Source organism: Lissotriton helveticus, chromosome 9, assembly GCF_964261635.1.
Source record: "Lissotriton helveticus chromosome 9, aLisHel1.1, whole genome shotgun sequence".
Taxonomy (NCBI): Eukaryota; Metazoa; Chordata; class Amphibia; order Caudata; family Salamandridae; genus Lissotriton; species Lissotriton helveticus.
The window spans coordinates 375,104,182-375,124,457 of NC_136070.1; the positions used below are offsets into that span (position 1 = coordinate 375,104,182).

The following is a 20,276-nucleotide window of genomic DNA, read 5'->3' on the forward strand; positions in this document are numbered from 1 at the left end:
TGTAAAGGCACACTGGGCTACACATCAACAGGAACCCTCTACGCATGCACTGGTAAAGGCACCTTATTATATGTGACGGGGCAGACACTTAATTAAATGGCTCTACGTCGGGATCCGTGACCATGCGGGGATAGCCCTTACTACTCAACGCAACGCATGGTCAGATGGCATAGGGCAAGCCCTGGAAGAGAAGGAGTGGGTGAGAATTCTGGAAACCCCAGGAAAATACAGAGGAACGCAAAATTCAGATATATTCAAACTATGATATTACATAGGGCATATCTCACCCCTCATAGATCGGACAGAATGTTCCCGCAAACACAACACTGCTGCCCTAGATGTCACTGGGAGGTAGCAGAGTTAGTCCATATGGTGTGGACTTGCCAACTCATACGCGAATTTTGGGACTTGGTCAGGCAATATACACAGGCAGCTACACAAAGGGACATACCCGATACCCTAGAAGCATGTATCCTGGGCCTCCACAAGTCCTTCACTAAACACAAGGTGCAATATAGGCTTGTGAACTTATCACTCATCTTGGCTGTTAGACCTGGCACCATTGGCGTGGGTCTCCCTTCCATTTTTGCTGTTGCCTCTTGTATTTTTGCTGGTGTTAGATGCTTTGGGCACTGTGCCACAGTGCAAGTGCTCCCTATTGTAAATTGATGTATTAATCAGTGGTTCCATGTTTGGCTATTTGGTTTACTTGTCAGACCCTAGTCTAGTGCACTGAGTGTGCCCAGGGCATGTAAATCCAAATGCTGTTGGTGGGCTTTCAGCACTGGTTGTGCCACCCACAGAAGCAGCCTTGTAAAATGTGTCTAAGGTCTGCCTTTTGAAGAACCTGCGTGCAGTCTGGTACGGTCATGCTGACTGGGCAAGTGCCCCCACTTCCCAGTCCCTAATTTATTTATTTATTGTCATTTTTTAAGCGCGGCGAATACCCGAAGGCGTCTCGGCGCTGGCTAAGGGCATAGGTCAATATCCAGGAGAACCAACGGAAGCTTCCTAACTATTGGTCAAACAACCACGTCTTGAGTTGTTTACGGAATATTAGCAGGGATGGACTCGTCTGAGGGTAGGGAATTCCAAAGTTTTGGGGCGGCAACCAGAAAGCGTCTGTCACCCCAAGTGACTGTTCTAGTACGTGGTACTACAAGATGATTGTGATTTTCTTCATATCAGTCACCCCTATGGTAGGCCCAAGGGCAGGGTGCATTGTAAGTATAAGGTAGGACAAGCCCTAATGTGTGTGGCATGTCCTAATAGTGAATTACAGCCATATTCGTTTTTCACCATTGCAAGGCTACCTGTTCCTCATAGGCCAGAATGGGCTATCAGAGTTATTACAGTTTATAATCCTAACTGTCTCAGAGAACATGGTAGAAATCCGAGTTTAGTATGCCTGAACTCAGAATAGTAAAATACATCGTTTAGTGAAGTTTATTTTAATATTCTGTGTTTGCAAATACCACTTTTAGAAAGTAGGTATTTGCATGTTTAACCATTCAAACCTGCCTCTACTAGGTTGTGTATTCCTATGTCTGGTTTTGTGAGTGACAGGGCTGGGGAATTCCAGGAGACAGGCTGAGTCACCCAGTGGTGAATAGAGAGATCTGCATCTAGATGGGAGGGAGGAGTTGCACCTCAACCTTGAATAGGGCTGTGCCTGCCTTCCACAATGCTGGCTCCATCACCTGGGGAGCAGCTGATGTCTCTGCCCTGCACACTGAAAGAAGAGAAGGAGTCCTGTAAACAAAGTGCTCCAGGACTGTACTTGCCTCCCACAATGCTGGTTCCACCTCCTGTGGGGCATTTGATGTGCCTGCCCTGCACTGTGAAAGGAAAGGAGAAGTCTGGTAAACAGAGTGCTTCAGAACTGGTTTGGACTGGGCAAAGGCCCCTCTCCCCTTTACTGAGGAGAGGAACCTGAAGAAACTGAGGAGAGACTATTCCCAAGCGGAAGTGCTGCTTGGGCGATTGGCCTGCAGTGGTTGCCTTACTGCCAAAGGAAGGAGAAAGGAACTTTGTGTACTTTGCTTTCAAGTTGGGAAGGATCTCCTAGGGCTTGGAAAAGAGCTTGCCTCCTGCTGAAGTCTCAGAGACAACAGACTTCACCCCCAGCTCCCCAGAGTTCTTTTGGAAGTGCCTGCTGCTGTTTTGGGCCTTCTGAGGAACTGCGTGTCGCGAGGAGCTGGAAGCACGACTCAACGAGAAGAAGCGTGTTGCTGTGCCTGCCGTCACAACTCCGAAGGAGGGTGTCGCCGCTGGAACTGTCGCACTGCACCGCATCGGAGAGAAGCATGCCACAACGAAGAGGAAGCGTGTCGCCGTCACTGCTGCTGCCGTCGCAACTACGAACGAGGGTGTTGCCACTGTAGTTGTCACACATCACTGCATCAGGAGAAGAATCTCGCAACGAGGTCGGAGCGTGTCACCGTCGCTGTGCCTGCCGTCGCAACTCCGAAGGAGGGTGTCGCCGCTGGAAATGTCGCACTGCACCGCATCGGAGAGAAGCGTGCCGCAACGAAGAGGAAGCGTGTTGCTGTCGCTGCTGCTGCCATCGCAACTCCGAAGGAGGGTGTAACCGCTTTAGTTGTCGCACTGCACTGCATCAGGAGAATAATCTCGCAACGAGGTCGGAGCGTGTCGCCGTCGCTGTGCCTGCCATCGCAACTCCAAAGGAGGGTGTCGCTGCTGAAACTGTCGCATTGCACCGCATCGGCCAAGAGCACCTCGCATCCCTGAGAAGCGCGCCACAGTCGGAGCTGCTGCCATCACATCTTGGATGTCGCCGCTGTAGTTGTCGCATTGAGCGGAAGCTTCACGCATCGTGGGAGAAGAGTGTCGCCACTGGAGCTGTTGTCGTCGCATCGCAAGGGTGTCGTCGCTGCAGTCCACGCATCGAACCGAGAACTTCTCACATCCCCCAGAAGCGTGCCGCATCTAGAAGATCTTCCCGTATTTATTTCTTTGTATCTGAACTTTGCCGCCTTTCCCATCGCTGCGACATTGCTTGTCGTGGAAGCGAAACGCAACTTAAGGTACATTGATGCAGAGTGTCGCATCTAAGAACTGAACTAAACTAAGCTTAAATCCACCATCTTAAAGTAATCATAGTTTGTATTTTTGTCTTTTATGGTCTTGTGGTAACTCTATATAAAGTCTACTTATTTTCTTATATAAAACCTGTGTGGTATCCATTTGTAGTGTTGTCACTGGGTTACTGTATGTGGTCACAACTGCTTAACTTACAACGCCTCTGAAATAAGCCTTGACTGCTCGTGCCACGCTTCCAAGGGGGTGACCAGGGGTTATTTTAGGAGTGTAATCCCCTTACCCTGACTAGAGGAGAGGGTCCCTATTTGTCACAAGTACCTACTCGTGCCAACTAGAGACCCCCAAATCTAGCATTGGCAATAAGGACTATCACCATGTGGTGGAAATCCAAGAAGTCACCTTCTGTACACGCGTGGCATAGTGAGCTGACTAGGTGGGGTAGCGCAGAAAGTGCGGCCATCAGACGGGACGAGACCAGGGGAATACGTAAAACCCCGATAGGACTGGAGTGGGATGTTATGCTGGAAACCCTTAAAGCACAAGACTTAGATGCTGCAGTGGCACGAACTGGTTCCCAATAAAAAATATGTTGTAATTCCAAACCCACCTCCTAGAGATAATTACAATAGCAAGCATGCATTCTGATGAAGGACTGTCATTGTCAACCTTACCCAAGAAATGATTATGTTGATGTTGATAAATGATGTTATGTATCAGGCCTGGGGCACCATGGTGTCTTCGGACGCTGTTATATGAAGTTAGAAGGACTGGATGGAGGGGGAGGGGGACAAGTTGGGGTGTATTCTTGTTGTTATTGCAGACAAGTGCATGCTGAGCTATGGCCATATATCTGGCACGGCATCTATGAACACTGTTGAAATGTTTCAGTGGAACTACTTGTGATTGCACAAACTATGTATAGCGTGAGCAAACGCAGGTACTGGCCTTGGCGGCTTTAATTTCTTTTTATGCAATAGAACTCACAAATATTTAAAAAAAAACACAGCCTGAACTTCCACCAATCATCGAGAAGACTACGCTCTGCCTCCCTTTCACTTGCCCATAAATCCCGCATCTACAGAAGCAGAAGTGGAGGACGCTCCTTCTACCATATCCCAGAAAAGACCTGGAACAGTTTCCTCATGCACAACTGGATCATCACCTCACTTTCCTAATTCTGAATGGCCCTCAAGGCATGGCTGTTCGAATAGCCTCTGGGGCCTACAAGCACCAGGATACCCAATTGGGGGATTAGCTGCACTTTATAAATCCTTTTGATTGACTGACATTTGCCATGGGGACACTTGGAGCCTAATTGGACAGACCGGTAATGGGAAGACACAACATACCCTGCATTACTTCACCTTTAAATTAAACATGTGCTTTATAACAATCACTGGGTAAAAAACACATTTTGTCAATACTGGAAATACTTTTTGTGTTTATTTTGGGAGTAAGGCAGCTGAATAAATACTGATAAGCAATGGATTCAATAGGTTTGGAAAACACCGAGAAAATACCACTAAAATCCATGAACAATAAACACTGTAAACAATATGGCTGAATAATAACTGTATGTTCCAAGTATGTGCATATATTTTAAATCTTAACATGGGTGTATACATTTCATTACATTGTACAAGCTAACAATTCACGATTTTATGAAATTTAAGGTTTAAATATCATACATGGATAGACTGACCTTGGTCTCTACAAAAATAAAATAAGGTCAAGATTCTAGAAACTGTTTATTTAAGGTAAGGCTGCCTAATGAAACCTGAACAGGTTCCCTATAACAAAACTATGAATCTGGCAAAGGTAAAACCTAGTCAAACCTATCATAAGATTATAAACAAGTTTGGTTTCCTACGACTAGTTCATGAAACCAGCACCCTCAAATTACTTTGATAACAAAATACATAGACTGCATGTTAAGAGGCTTTCATCTCCTTTTACCTCTGTGTACTGAGGAGGAATGGAATGTGATTCAGTGGGAAACAGGCATTCCAATAGTTCCATTTGTCCAATGGCTAGATCTGTACTGAAGCACCGAGAGCTCGACTTTTGTCTTTGTTCATGTGATAATTTGATATCAGCGCCCATAAACCTGTAGAAGAGAAATGTAGTGAAGGAAAAATAAAATTAAAAGAAAGTTCACACAAATCACAAATTCATTACACACGTGTTCGAAGCCTTATACATTTTTTATATAAATATATATGCACATACATATGTACATATGGCCTTACTTAACAGAAAAGTAGTTACGTAATACATGCAATAAGAGTGATAACAACCTGCAAAATTACCTTGAAGCTAACAAACAAGTTACTTACCTTTGGTAACGCATCTGGTAGAGTCAATATCTATCTGCAGATTCCTTACCTTTACATTTGAATTTCCCAGGTGTCAAACTGGATCTGAAAATGCTTGCATACTCAGTACCCCTGCGTGACGTCTGGTGGCACTATTTGGTTCCGCGTGGCTTTGTTGGCACCATATGTGACGTTGCGTTCACCTTTATAGGCAACACCCAGGCATGCAGACATTAGTTACTTTTCATGATTTTCCATGTAAGAAGCGCAGAGCCATGAAGCGAACTCACTAGTGTGTGTCCAAACTAGGGCCCTGAAAAGGGAGTAACCCTAGCTCTATAAATATGCCCACAGACCGAGGAGGCATGGGTGGGTGTAGAAAAGTGGGATCTGCTTTCATTGTTACTCCCACTTTTTTGTGGTGTCAGTATGTTTTTTGACTAGTCTGATTGGGATCCTGCTAATCAGGACCCCACTCACTCTGCTTCCTGTCTAAATTGACCATGGTAAGTACTGTTGTACATCCACAATTGGCTACTGGTGCACCCTTGTAAGTCCCTAGTATATAGTACTAAGGTACCCAGGGCATAGGTACACCGGGGTCTCCCATGGGCTGCAGCATGTATTGTGCCACCCATGAGAGACAACTCAAACTCTGACTACAGGCCTTCCATTGCAGCCTGTGTGAGTTGGTGCAAGCAGCTCTCACAGCAGATATAAGTTTCCATATATCGGAGGTCACTACACTTAAAACCTATAAGTCACCCCTCTGGCAGGTCTTTCAGTGCTGAAGGCAGGGAGCATGCTTATAAGTGTGAGGGTGCCCCTGCATGAGCAGGACATCCCTACAAACCCTTGAGTCGATTCTCCAGGCTTTGTAAGTACGGTCTGCCATTTTAATACATATAGTGAACATCAGTCATTACGAGATGTCAAACTATATAGACAGGACTTAGTTTATTGGGCTGGGGTGAGGTGGGGGCGCTTACCAGCGCCACCAGACTGCTTTGAAGGGCACATTTGATGCCCTTCTTGCATACTCCAGTTTGAGCCAGTTCAGGGAACCATTGACTCCCGCTCTGGTATGAAACTGGACAAAGGACATGGGAGTATCCACCCCTCTGTCCAGCCCCTACTCTAAAAGTTACCCTTAGTCGTTCCAGCCATTTCCCTAAGGTACTTAAGGGCTTACCAGTGGATGGCTCTTCAGATTCATCATCGTGGAACAAGACTAAAGCCTGAAACCACGTAACTCTTTGATTGTTTGGACACTTGGACTTTGCCTGGAACCGAGACTGCATCAAGGAAGAATCCTGCTGCTCCTGGTCTCGCTGTTCTGCAAGTTTTCATTGTCGTCTGTGTCTGTGCTTCCTCCAGGATCTTTACCAGACCTGTGGGCATCAAGGACACCCAAAGTAATCTCCCTTGGAGTGAAGGAGTCACTCCCCTGCATCTGCAGGCACCGCAACAAAGCTGACCGGTATGCTGCTCCTGACGTTTCACAGACTTTTAAAAAAAGCTCAGCAACACAGGTGGTGATTCTACAACTCCCTCAAGCCCTGCACTGTCTTCTCACCAAGTTTGAGGCCAGTATCCCTCATCTGAACTGCTGAGACCAAACCCCTGTGCACCGCATTGACTTTTCGTTGCCAAGGCTTGTTTGGCTCTGCACGCCAGACATCTTCGGGCTATAAGAAACTCTAGGCTCCAGCATCTCTTCCTGTCAAGTACAGCATCCTCACAGCATCTCTCTGCACCGTGGGCCTTCCTTCATAGTGAGCTGCTCGAGGTCTTCTTGCGACTCCTCTGCCACTGGCCTGTCGGTCCTCTTGAGGGTCTTCTTCTGCTCCAGTGGGCTTCCCTGCTTGCTCGGGCCTGCACTCACACCCCCGGTTGTGGTGAGCCCCATTAACCTTGCTGGTACCAACGTTGCTCCGTCTTCGCTTTCTACACCTGTTGCAGCTACCAAGACTTGTTGGTGCTAGTGCCGGATATGACCCCCTGGTTCCCGACTTCCCACGTGGGACAGCTTGTGCACGGCTCCTGGTCTTCCACAGCATCGCCTGGTCCTCACAGCTGCAGGTCCAAGGTCACCGTCATCACTTCTGAACCGTCCATCATCGGTGGACATTGCTCTTCCATTTACTCACACATGGAAGGGGAGAGGGTCTACACACAACTCTACCACCCCAAACCCCCTAAAGGTAAATCTAATATACACAAAAAGGGGTGGAGAGGAAAGAAAAGCATATACAGAGGCGTATAAGCAGTGACACAATTGTGAATTATGAAAAACTCCCTTCACTCAAACACAATGTGTGTGACATGCTTCATCATCGGGTCTGCTGCGACGCCCAGGCATAGCCACGCACCGGGCAGAGCATAGGGAGGGGAAATATAAAATACAAGAACAAAGTACAACACAAAACTGAAAGTGACAACAGTGTTCACAACACGAAATGACAATCCAGGACTGGGTACAGTGATAGAACAAAAAATTGCAGTAGGGAATAGTGAGGTTAAAACTGGCTCCTGGATACCTAGTATAACTTTATTGATAGGTTCCAAGGTCAGGATTAAAACTAGGTTACGGATGGTGGTGATAAGGTAGGATATTAGGACCTCCTAACACCCCTCCTTTACTGCTACAGTCAACATGTTTCGACCTATGCGTGCCCTCAAATGGTCGGTCACATTGGTCTTCTTCAGGACGTCTGACTGTCCCAGTCTCATATAGTACCCCCTTACCTTAGTCTGGTGCTACAAGGGTAATAGTCACTTTACCAATCAATTTAGGTCCATGTGGAGGGAGTTCCACCAACACGGGTGACAAATACGAGTTTATTGAGAAATTAAACTCGACCTGACGTCTGGGGGGTGGCGTTCCAAGGAACACAACTGCTCCGGTGGATGACCCCAACACCAATCGTGCCCCTCACATCGACGCCACGACGATGTGAGTGGCACAATTGGTGTTGGGGTCCTCCTTCTTCAAAACTGCAACTGCGACTTCCCCGCTGACTTCTAATGGACATGCAGCTGTGTTTTCACGCTGCATACAGCCTCCGTGGGGATCCTGGATACTTACCTTGGGTGGTTCCTTGTGCTCCCAGCTCCTTTCAGTCTCCTGGTCCAAGTCCCGACTTCAGTCGCAGTTCGCATTCCACTTTTTTAGTATATAGTTTAGTCTCCCTTTGGAGACCACTGTATTTTGTGCTTAACTACCTATTTGCAATTGAAGTAATATTGTGTATTTGCATTTATATCACCGGGTAGGAGATATATCAATGTGTTAGTGAGTGTTGTGTAATAAATAGAACTATTTTTATATGTTCACTGTGTGTTTTTTTTTTGTTTAACTTACACTACATGATTAGATTTGGTCAAAGTAGCTGCTTAACACCCCAAGATAAGCTTGACGGCTGCTCTCCACAGCTACCACTTAAAGAGCTTTCTATGGTTGTCTAAGTCCACTAAAATAACTATAAACTATAAGGGCTGTCTGGATTAGTGCAAGGTGTTTCACTTAAATAAGTTTGCACTATATACTAAGCCAGCCTCTTACAGTGGGAATTTAAGCAATCTGCAGCTAGATATTTTCCTTACCAGATAAAGCGTTACCAAAGGTAATTAGTTCGTCTGACTTCTAGCTGCAGATTCTGTACCTTTAAATAGATACCCAAGCCATACCATCCGGGCAGTGGGCTGTGGAGAAATTACTAGACTAAAACGTCCAGCAGGGCCGAGCTGGAAAATTCCGATCCCTACAGACCTGACTGTCCAGGCAATAGTGTTTAGAAAATGTGTGCAGGGAAGCCAACATTGCTGTCTAACAGATGTCCAGGACTGGCAACCCACAAGCTAATGCTGTGATTGCAGCCTTCCCTCTGGTGGAATGTGCTCTTAAGCCCTCAGGAGGAAGCTTTTTAGCCAGGGAACAGCAGATCTTTATACAGAGTACGACTCTGGGCATAATGTACCGCTCCTGTACTGCCTGGCCTATTTTAGCTCCCACATAGCCCACGAAGAGTTGGTCGTCTACCCGGAACTCTTTTGTGAGGTCAAGGTAGAAAGACAACACTCTTTTTGGGTCCAGACGATGGAGTCGCTACTCTTCCTTAGAGGGATGTGAAGGAGCATAAAAGGTGGGCAGTTTGACCGATTGACCCAAATGGAATGGGGTCACCACCTTGGGTAGGAATGAGGCCAGAGTGCAAAGCACCACCTTGTACAGGAATACCATGAGATAGGGAGGCATGGATGATGAAGTCTTCAGCTCACTCACCCTCCGGGCAGATGATATTGCCGCTAGAAATGCTGTCTTGATGGTAAGCAACCGGAGAGGACAATTATGTAGTGGTTCAAAAGGAGCACACATGAGTTAAGTGAGAACAAGGTTCAGATCCCATTGGGGCATAATGAAGGGCGTAGAGGGAAACATATGCACAAGCCCTTTTAGGAACCTATTTTAAATAGGGGACTTGACTAAAGAAGGCTGCTCAGACAGCCGCAGGAAAGCTAGAAAGAAACCCTTTAGAGTACCAAGAGCAAAGCACTGACAGGCAAGTTTAAGAATAAAGAGAATAACATCAGAAAGAGAGGCAGAAAGAGGGTCAATAAACTTTTCTGCACATAATTTTACACATTTTTGCCAATGGCAGGCGTATACCGTTTTGGTGGAGGCCGCCTGGCTGCCAGAATAAATGTATAAACTTTGGGAGGAAGGTCAAAAGCTATCAACTGCAGTGCTCAATCTCCACATAAGGAGGCGGAGAGATGACACGTTCATGTGGAGAACCCTGCCCTGCTGCTGCAACAGAAGATCTTCTCGAAGGGGCAACCTGATCAGAGGATCGATGCTCATTTTCAGAAGCTCAGAATACCAACCTTTCAGTGCCCATTCTAGAGCCACAAAAATGACTTGGGCCCAGTCGTTCCTGATCTTTTGAGAACTCTGGGCAGGAGTGGTATTGGCGGGAAGGCGTACAGGAGGCCTGAGCTCCACTGCCCAACCATTGCCGAGCAACAGCTGCCTTGGAAACTCCAAAGCGCAATACTGCGGACAATGCACATTTTCTTTCGAGGCAAACAGATCTAACCAAGGCTCTCCCCACTGCTGAAAGAGACCCGGCGCCACCTCTGACTAGAGAAGCCATTCATGATCCACTGGACATCAACGGTTAAGATTGTCTGCCCTGGCATTTAGAGAACCTGCCAGGTGTTGAACCACCAGGGTTATGCCCTGCTGTTCCAACCATGTCCAGAGACGCAGGGCCTCTTGACGAAGAGACTACGACCCCACGCCGCCCTGCTTGCTGCAGGACCACATGGAGTGATGTTGTCCGTGAACACCTGCACTAACTTCCCGTTGACAAGAGGGAGGAAATGCTTTCAATGCTAGTCGGATCACCCGGAGCGCCAACAAGTTGATTCCACCGGAGACCAGAGTCCTCTGTTCTCCACCTCTCTCAAGTGGCCGTCCCATCCCAGGAGTGACATCGGGTTGAAGAAGGGAGAGGGATCTGGCTCGGACCCAATCACAGTTCGTAAGCCACCACTGCAGTTCCTTCGGAGATCCACACCACATCAGAGAGATGCCCCTGATGCTGCGCCCACAGGAACTTCAGGTCCCACTGCAGAGAACGCATACACCATCTGACATGATTTACCAACAGGATGCAGGAAGCCATAAGGGCCCAGCAGCCTCAGTCATTCTCACCGAAATCCAGTAAAGAGGCTGAAAAATCGGTATCATAACCTTAATATCCTGGACTCACTGCTCGGGAGGATAAACCCGAAACTGCACTGTGTCCAGAACAACTCAGATAAAAGGGAGCATCTGAGAAAGAGTCAGGTGTAACTTTGGCACGTTTATAGTAAACTCCAGTGAATGCAGGAGGTCTGCCATAGTCTGGAGGTGGGAAACCACAGTCTGGGGCGAGGACGCCTTCAACAGCCAGTCGTTGAGTTAGGGGAAAACTGAAACACCTAACCTGCACAGATGAGCGGCAACCACCGTCATCACATTGGTGAACACCCTAGGGACGCTAGTAAGGCCAAAGGGTAGCACAGTGAACTGAAAGTGCTCGTAGCCTACCTCTAAACGCAGGTAACGCCTGTGGGCAGGCAGGATGGGGATGTGAAAATAAGCATCCTGAATGTCCAATGCTACCAGCTAGTCTCCTTGGTCTAGGACGGACAAGATCTGAGTCAACGTGCGCATCTTCAATTTCTCCTTTTTGAGAAGGAGATGGACAGTTCGAAAGGCGAGAATAGGACGAAGACCTTTGTTCTTTTTGGGTATCAGAAATTATCAGGAATAACAACCTCTGCCTACTTCTGATATCAAAACCCTTTCTACAGCCCCCTTGGCCAGGATAGCTGTAACTTCCTCTCGGAGCAAGATAAGATGATCCTCCGCCAGCCATTCTTTTTATTTTTTTGTCAATTTATTTTTATTATTGCTTATAAAGACAGACAATGTTACATACAGATCTTAGACTGTGTGATGTTCGAATATAGTCCGATTGGCCACAAAAGCAAAAACATTGCATATATCAAAAATTAAACTACAACAACTGCGGAGCAATACAATACACATAATCAGTAGTAAATCCCAGTGCATGTACGGTACATACGTTCAAATAAAGGTGTAGTTGAGGCAAGAGTCCAAAAGATACACAGCAACAGATCCGCAGAGATCGTCCAGCATTAGCAGTCAGGCAGGAGAGGGGATGGGGGCAATAAAGAAAAGGGAAAGCAGAAAAGAGGAGGACCTGGTAGCTTGGCCTTCCAGACGTTTCAAAGAAACCACTGGATCATTCTAAATTCTCAAACAAAGGGTACACCAGCAAGTAGTCCTTGAGTGGTTGCCATATGTCCAGGGGCCTATTGGTTGGTGGCAGCAGTGCAGCATAGTCATCACTTGTTGTAGTGCAGTATAGTAGATCACACAGCCACTCCTTAATGGTCGGGAAGCGAGCTCTGCCCCAATGAAGAGAGACTTGACGTCTAGCCAACAGTAGTGCCATGGCAGTGAACCGCCTAATACCCTTTTTGAGAGGCTCACCGCCAGCCATTCTTGAGATGATGGTAAAGGGGTGAGGAAAGATTGCAAAGGAAGGGAGTAACCCCTCCGAATGATCTGCAAGACCCATTTGTCCGATGTTATGGACTGCCACTGGACACCCTTGGTCTTGCAGACCCAAACTTGGAGGACTTAGGGCCTGCAGCTGTCAGGGGTTGGTGGCGGACGATATCTGGCTACCCCTCCCAAGAGGTCAAAATACATTGCATCCACGTCCTTGCACAACTTGGGAAGCCTGTGCAGGATGGTGGCTGGGGTATGGCTGACACAGTTGAAAGCCCCTTCCATTGCCACGAAAGGGGCGAAATGCAGACTGAGGGCGAGGTGTCACAGAGACGCACAGAACTGGCTGTAGCCTGCGAATCCATGAAGCGCTCCGGCGCAGAGTCAGCCTTCACTCCAACAAGAGGAATCCCATCAAAGGGCATGTCCATTAAGTTGTCCTGGACATATCCCGAAAAGCCAGATGTTCTCAGCCAGGTGTGGCACCACAAGGCCACAGTCAATGAAACCGCTCTGCCCAGTGAGTCAGTTTTATCCAGACCACACCTAATGGTGAATTTTGCTGCATCCACCCCATCTCTGACTGCTTGAGAGAGCACAACACGGGCCTCCTCCAGGACCTGTTGCAGCACGTGTGCAACTGTTTCCCATGAGGAATGCAAGAAATGGCCCAAAAAGCATGCGGTGGTCAGCGACCTCAGTTCTAGGCTGGCAGAAGAAAACATCTTCCCAAGTGCGTTTGGGCTTTCCTGTCTGGGGGAGCGGAAGGGAACGCACCATGGGATTTTGAGGCTTGAACTACCAAGTTCTTAGGGATAGGATTTTGGCTGCGGAAACTTGGATCACTCGAGGAAGGGTGATGGAGGCGTGCTATTGTCCCGTTCACAGGAGCCCCTCAGCTAGGCTTGGACCAAGTGCTTAGAAGGACAACCATTGAAGGGCAAAGGGGGTTCGGATGAGGAAACTCCAGGCTGAAGCACTTTGATCAAGAGGTTAGTGTTGACCTGCAAGAGCAGCTACAGGTCAAGGACCTCTGCTGCCCTCTTCACTACCATAGCATAAGATGTTCCCTCCTCTGTAGCCACAGTAGGTGGAGAGAGCATACAAGTATCTGAAGAGGTGTCCAGTCCACTGGCTTCCGCAAACTCCTCATAACAGTCCAGTACATCACCAAGAGTTTCTAACTGGTGTCCTATAGGGTCCAGTGACACCTTCTGAACCGACGCTGGGGAAGGTCATGTCGGAACGGCCGGCGCCAATCCGGATCCGAGATCAGATCCATGAGTCCACACCGGAGCTGAGGCAGAAAAGGATGGAGTCTCTTCCGACTCCGTGGGGCTGGGAGGCGCACTGGTGGGGCTGGCAACCTTAAATACTAGGCGCATGGCCTTGCAAAACTTATTTGAGCGGGGGTCTCTCCAGCTCCCGCAAACAGGGGGGGGAGGGGGAGTCAGACCTGGCAAAGGCTCCGAAGAACCGTGCCAGGAACGTCTATGTTCTTCAATTGTCTTGTCAATCCTCAATTGACGAGGTGAAGTCAATGTCTGTCTAAACTTCTTCTTTTTGTGCTTCTTCCCCGAGTGTCCAGAGGATCTAGAGTGCAATGACGAAGACTTGGGCTCTTGCAGCAGTCCCAAGACCTTCTCTTCCTCGATCCTGACCGCGACCTCCTAGGAGTCTTGGTGGATGGTGTCGACTGCTGGGCCACAAGCAGCTTTAAGGACCGCTCCCTCAAAGCCTTCGATGCCATGGTATGACTTGGGGTCGTAGTTGCGCTTGAGGCACCATAAGCACACAAGGTGCAGGCTGGTACCCGACATGGCACGGTGACAGGTGCCACACTTCATAAACCTACCTTTCGAGAGGTCATCCTCACACAGAAGGAAAAATCTTTGATAAAACATTGAAAAAAGTCTATCAAAAAGACACGAAGGAGTAGCTCTTCGCCAGATTAGCGCTAAATAGTGTATAAAGAATAGAACTGATGTCAGTGCGCCTGGGTGACACCTATATAGATGACAGCGACATCAGATCCTGCAACAACGACGCCACACGGAACCGAACGGAGCAACCCAATGGCCCACAGGGGTACTGCTAATGCAAAGGTTTACGGATCCAGTCTGACGCCTGGGAAATTCAAAGGTAAGGAATCCGCAGCTAGAAGACTCCATCAGGTATGTAATATAAAGTACAAGTTGCTTTAAAAGTAAATGTCAAGAGTTATGGCTGAACCTGAACACCCCCCTTACCAATTTGAGGTCAGAACGACAACATGATAATACAATTAGCTGAGACCTCAATAACCTGGTGCCATGTCTTTACCATTCCCTAACCTCCATATTGCCATTTCCCAATTGTTAACTGTCACCTACACACACACATCATCCTATGAACAAAGTGAATCTGAAATCTGCCTCCTCAACAAAGTGAAAATTCAAAGACTGAGGACCTAAGTGGTAACTTCTCCTATACCTCATACAATTTACTCTTTTCATGTAAACATAGGAAAATGGGATTTTAAAAGACCCTATCAGCTACTTCTCCTTTACCTCATGAAATGTACTCCTCTGGGCATATACTTAGAAAATTAGTATTGCCCAGATGGTAAGCTTGCAGCTGTTTCTCATATGACACAGGCCTCATTCCAAGGCTTTCTTACACATGCAAATTTTTCTGGCAGAATGACTTTCAAGCATGATTATAGGCAATGTTTAGGAACAGGGGAAGTGTTTTAAAATGTTTAGCATAACAGAGATATCTCTTCACATTGTAAACCTTGTTGCAATAGATAGCTGTTAGCTGAACCTATCAAAATTATAAAAAGCATGGCCCACAAATACAGTCACAATAAACTTTTGTCATATGGCTGTTGTACATGCTTGGAAACAGGCCAAACCTTCAATAAAAACAAATCAAAAATAGTTCAGAAGAAATAGATATAGGTTTACTTGCAAAACACTACACCTGCAGCAATAAACAAGCACATTTTCTTTTGTAATTAAAATCCAATAATGCATTTTCAATAAGGAAATGTGAAAATAAGACACTGATAACTTATCTGTTTCTCAGTTTGTCCACATGAGCAAATTAAATAGTACCTGAGGTGGTCATGAGCACAAGCTTCTGCAAACACTGCTCGGAAAGACAGGAAATCATCTGATGACAACTTAATTGGATCAATCTTTGCTATTTGGCTGAAGTAGTCTAGAGCCATTGGTGTTAGTGGGTTTAAGTTCAAGGAGGAATCAGGCGGTGAAAGAGGATCAATGTGAAGCACTGATACCGACAAAGTGCCCACAACCAGCCTAAAAACAAGTTCTGGTCTAGATTCATCCAACGAGATTGATCGTGATGGAAGGGCTGGAATATAGAAGAAAGTTGATTTTAGTGTCAAATATGGTGGTTCTAATATGCAAATATTTAGTTAATATAATTAGACATGTAATAAACAATACAAATACTGGTGAAAACATCTCTTCCATGTTTATAAAAACTAGCCTTTTATTCTTAATCTTTCACTGACTCATAAACACAGACAAGCTTAAACTGGTAACATTACTAAGCAATTTTTAATTTTTTTACTAAAACTGAAAAAAGTCAGACTCAAGAATGAACAAGCAGATAAATATATATGGGATAAAGTACCCCTTTCCTTTACATTATAAGGACATTGCTAGTGACTGAGGAGTTACATTACCATATAGAGGAACAAAGCCAAAAGGCCTAATCTCTCTCATGGGGTCGATATAATAACTGAACGCTCTATTAGGATTCAGCCAAAGTAGTGTTTCCTCATTGGTGGGATTGGGAGGAGGGAATAAGATGTGAAAGGTGATGGATTGTAGCATATGGAAAGGGGTCACCACCTTGGCCAGGATAGATGCTTCAGTCCTCAAGACCAGTTTGCCTGGCTATAAGTACATGAAGGCAGGGCGAAGGGGCGTGGTTTGGGCGCTGATGGAGCAGGCGGCGTGAGCCGGTAGCTCCACGCTCGATCCCTCTTTTATCCTGAAAAACGGGATCTTTGGTGGCTTATGGTGACGGAGCTTGTGCCGGAACATCAGGAGCACACTCCGAGGCCGAAACCGCAGCGGAAAGGGGCTCAGTGAGCGAGTTTTTTCTTTTAAGAAAAAGACCGGGTGAGCGGAGACGGAGTTCCCAAAATGGCGGCGATCGCAGAACAATAGCACATCACGGAGCTGGCCTGCCTGCAGTAACGGCGTAACGATCGGCTGGTGTACGGCGGGAGAGAAGCTGCAGCAGCTGAGCTCTTGGGTCCGGATCGCTCAGGGAAGGGCACCGGGGAGAGCGTCATTGACCTACTGCCGGCGAGACCTGCCGGGAGTCTCATAATGGCGGCTGCCTGACGGGATAGCGGGAGGAAGCAGCGTACCTCGCTTTGCAGCCGGGAACCGGAGGGGTGTGGAGTCGGACCGGTTGCAGTGCGGCGCCTGTAATTGGAGTGCCGAAACGGACAACAAGGCAGATCCCAGGACCCCCTGGAGGTGCAGCGAAGTGCCGACCCGGAGCCCGGTAACTGTGGGACATTTGCGAAAGGGCTGGGTGTCGCCGCAGTAGCTGGCATCAGGAGGGCCCATATCTAGAATTGTGGCACGGGGACCGATTCGGCGGCGCTGCACGAAGAGCGACGGCGGAGGCGGCCCCACGACAACACAGGGACTGTCACCCTGTTGGTGCGACGCACGGTCCGCAAAAAGCGGGAGAGAGGCTGCAACAGCTGAGCGCTTGAGTCCGGTTCGCTCCGGGAGGGGCACCAGGGAGAGCGCTATCGACCGGCTGCCGACGAGACCTGCCGGGAGTCCTAAATTGGCGGCCGCCTGAAGGGATAGCGCGGGGAAGCAGCATACCTCGCTCTGCAACCGGGAATCGGAGGGGTGAGGAGTCGGACCGGTGGCAGTGCAGCGCCTGTAACTGGAGAACCGATACGGACAACTGGGCAGATCCCAAGACCCTCTGGAGCTGGAGTATAGTGCTGACCCGGAACCTGGTGACTGTGGGACACTTGCGAAAGGGCTGGGCATTACCGCAGTAGCCAATATTAGGAGGGCCCATATCTGGCATAGTGGCACGGGGACCGATTCGGCGGCGCTGCACGAAGGGCGACGGCGGTAACGGCTCCATACTAACGGAGGGACTGTCGCCCTACTAGTGCGACGCGTGGTCCGATATTGGGGACATTTTCCTGGCATCAGACGGAGAGCTCATCGCTGCCCGAATACGACGGGCCGGAGCAGAGAACATTAACGGGCGGCACTGTGGGAAGAGTGGCTGGCACGATGAAGCCGAGACCCAAAGGGGAGGACGAAGCGGCGCAGAGTACCGCCCCGGATGGCGGAGAGGTAGTGGAGGGCACGGAGACTGAAAGGAGGCTGAACAAACGCCTGGATCAGATCCTGGAGGCATCACAACGACCAAGGACTCCCTGCATAACGACATCGTGCAGGTCGCGACGGGGCTGGGCCTGTTGAAGGCCGATCATTCGAAGCTGGTGGATAGGGTGAAAGACACTGAATAGTCGTGCAAGATCTGAAGCCAGCGGTAGTGACAATAGAACGAAAGCTGGAGGATGGGCTACAACGGCTGACAACGCTGGAGAAAAGGACGGAGGATGCCGAAAGTAGGAATCGGCGCAACAATGTGAGGGTGGTTGGCCTGCCGGAGAAAATTGAAGGGACAGATATGATTACCTACATGGAGAACTGGTTCAGGACACAGGTGGTCCCGGAGGGGTTATCCTCCTTCTTTACACTTGAGAGGGCGCATAGAGTTCCGACCAGGCCGCCATCGCTGGGGCGCCCGCCTAGACCTGTGGTGGCACGTGTCCTTCACTATAAAGACAGAGACCTATTGATTCAGAATGCGCGTTCCATGGGGCCTTTCAAGGTGGAGAACAGCTCGGTCACTATCTTCCCGGACTATACCCAGGATGTACAACGACGTAGAGCCTCATACTTAGCGGTTAAAAAAGAACTCAGAATTGAGGGGATTCAGTACTCATTGCTGTTTCCGGCCAAGCTGCGATTCATCCTGGATGGCACAACACAGTTCTTCCTGACGCCTGAGGAGGCTTGGTCTTGGCTTGAGTCCTACAGAGCGGGAACAGATCGCAGGAACAAGGGTGAGAATGGTCGACCTAAGCAGGCGAGGGTGCGCCAATCACAACGCATCCGCAAGAGACATAAGACTCAACAGGCCCTATTGCTGGCACAAATGGCGGCGGACAAACAGGGGGCCCTGGCAGCAACGGCGGCAATCACAGGGTCGCAGACGGAGGACTTGGTTGGAGGGTCGGCGTCGGACGACGACAAGAGACAATCAGGGACTGAATTTTCGGATGTGGATAGTATTGCAGGACCGGAGGTGACACCTCGCACAGCGGACGATTTGTGAACTGCATGACCTCCAGTTTGGAGTACGGCGTGGGGACTATTGTTGACAGAGCAGGAGTGCATGGTAACCTTTTTGATCGCTGTTGTTGTTAGATGCCACAAGGCGGGATCGTGGGGCGGGGGGCTGGGGCGGGAGCTGCCACCTCTCGGTACACTACCACATTCCTATTGCCCTTAGGCAACCTGTAGTGGCTACTGCAGGGTAGATTTGTTTATCTGGTTATTGAGGTTTGGATGGGGACTGATGCGTGGCTATTGGTTCCTGTTCTGGGGGAATGGGCGTTGGGGGTTTTATGGGGTGTTCGGGGGGTGGGTATTTCTGATGCTGGTGTGGGCTGGCGAGATGTGGAGGGGGTGATACTGAGGAAGGGTGGCAATGGGGACTTTACCTGAGCTGAAATGCATCACATGGAACGTACGTGGACTGCACACCATGTCCCGACGTCATAAAGTACATGCATATTTGGTGAGACGTGGGATTCAGATTGCGTTGCTCCAGGAGACCCATCTTACCAAATTGGAGTGTGCGGCGCTGCAGAAGCGCTGGAGAGGGCAGGTGTTTGGCACGGCATACTCAGCGTTTGCAAGGGGGGTACTGATTTGGGTGAGGGCTGGGACTCCCTTTCAGGTTACGAGTCAGATAATTGATCCGGAGGGTAGATATGTGGGGGTAGCAGGGAGGCTGTATGGCCGAGAGGTGGCGCTTTGTAGCATTTATGCCCCGAATATAGAACAACCTCGTTTCTTTGACGCCATCTCAGGTATACTGGCACATTATTTGGCGGGGCCGATAATACTGGGAGGCGATTTTAATTCCGTTACAGATACTGCCTTGGACAGGTCCCATCCGCCGCTGGTTGAGTCCCCGGTACATAGGGTAGCGGGGCGGAGAATTGAATAGCAGAATGAATGGGGGCTGATGGATGTGTGGCGAGGGCAGCACCCTGGGGATAGGGACTATTCCTTCTTTTCCGCGCTCCATGAGCTACATGTCCGGATCGATACGATTCTTTGTGACCACACCACCGCTAACATGGCGACACATACTGAGTACCTAGCTAGGACCATTTCGGATCATAATCCCCAGCTGCTCTCTCTCCAGTGGCAGCGAGTGCGGACGGCGCATCCCAATTGGAGATTGAACCCGGACACGCTAGAAGATCAGGTCTTTCAAGCTGAGGTTCAAGAGGGAGTGGAGACGTACTTTGCAGTTAACAAGGCGGCGGCCTCTACTAGGGGACTAGAATGGGACGCATTTAAGGTGGTGGTGAGAGGATTATGCATTGGTAAACACTTCGGGGAAAGGAGAGTGGTGCTAGAGGAGGTCAGGAAGGCAGAGGAGGAGCTGAGGAAGATAGAGAAGCAGAGACCGGAGCGGGGAGCGTTGCAAGCACAGCT

General features: G+C 48.7%; 1 protein-coding gene across 1 annotated transcript in view; it reads right to left on the reverse strand.

Moving 5' to 3' along the window:
- Positions 1–20,276, reverse strand: part of ATG2B (autophagy related 2B) — a 1,105,913-nt gene that overhangs the window by 882,511 nt on the left and 203,126 nt on the right. Inside the window, exons 11-12 of the mRNA XM_078660122.1 lie at positions 15,567–15,828; positions 5,020–5,170 (exon numbers count right to left, since the gene is read on the reverse strand). Of these exons, the coding sequence (XP_078516248.1) occupies positions 5,020–5,170; positions 15,567–15,828 (413 nt within the window). The remainder of the gene's footprint in view (positions 1–5,019; positions 5,171–15,566; positions 15,829–20,276) is intronic.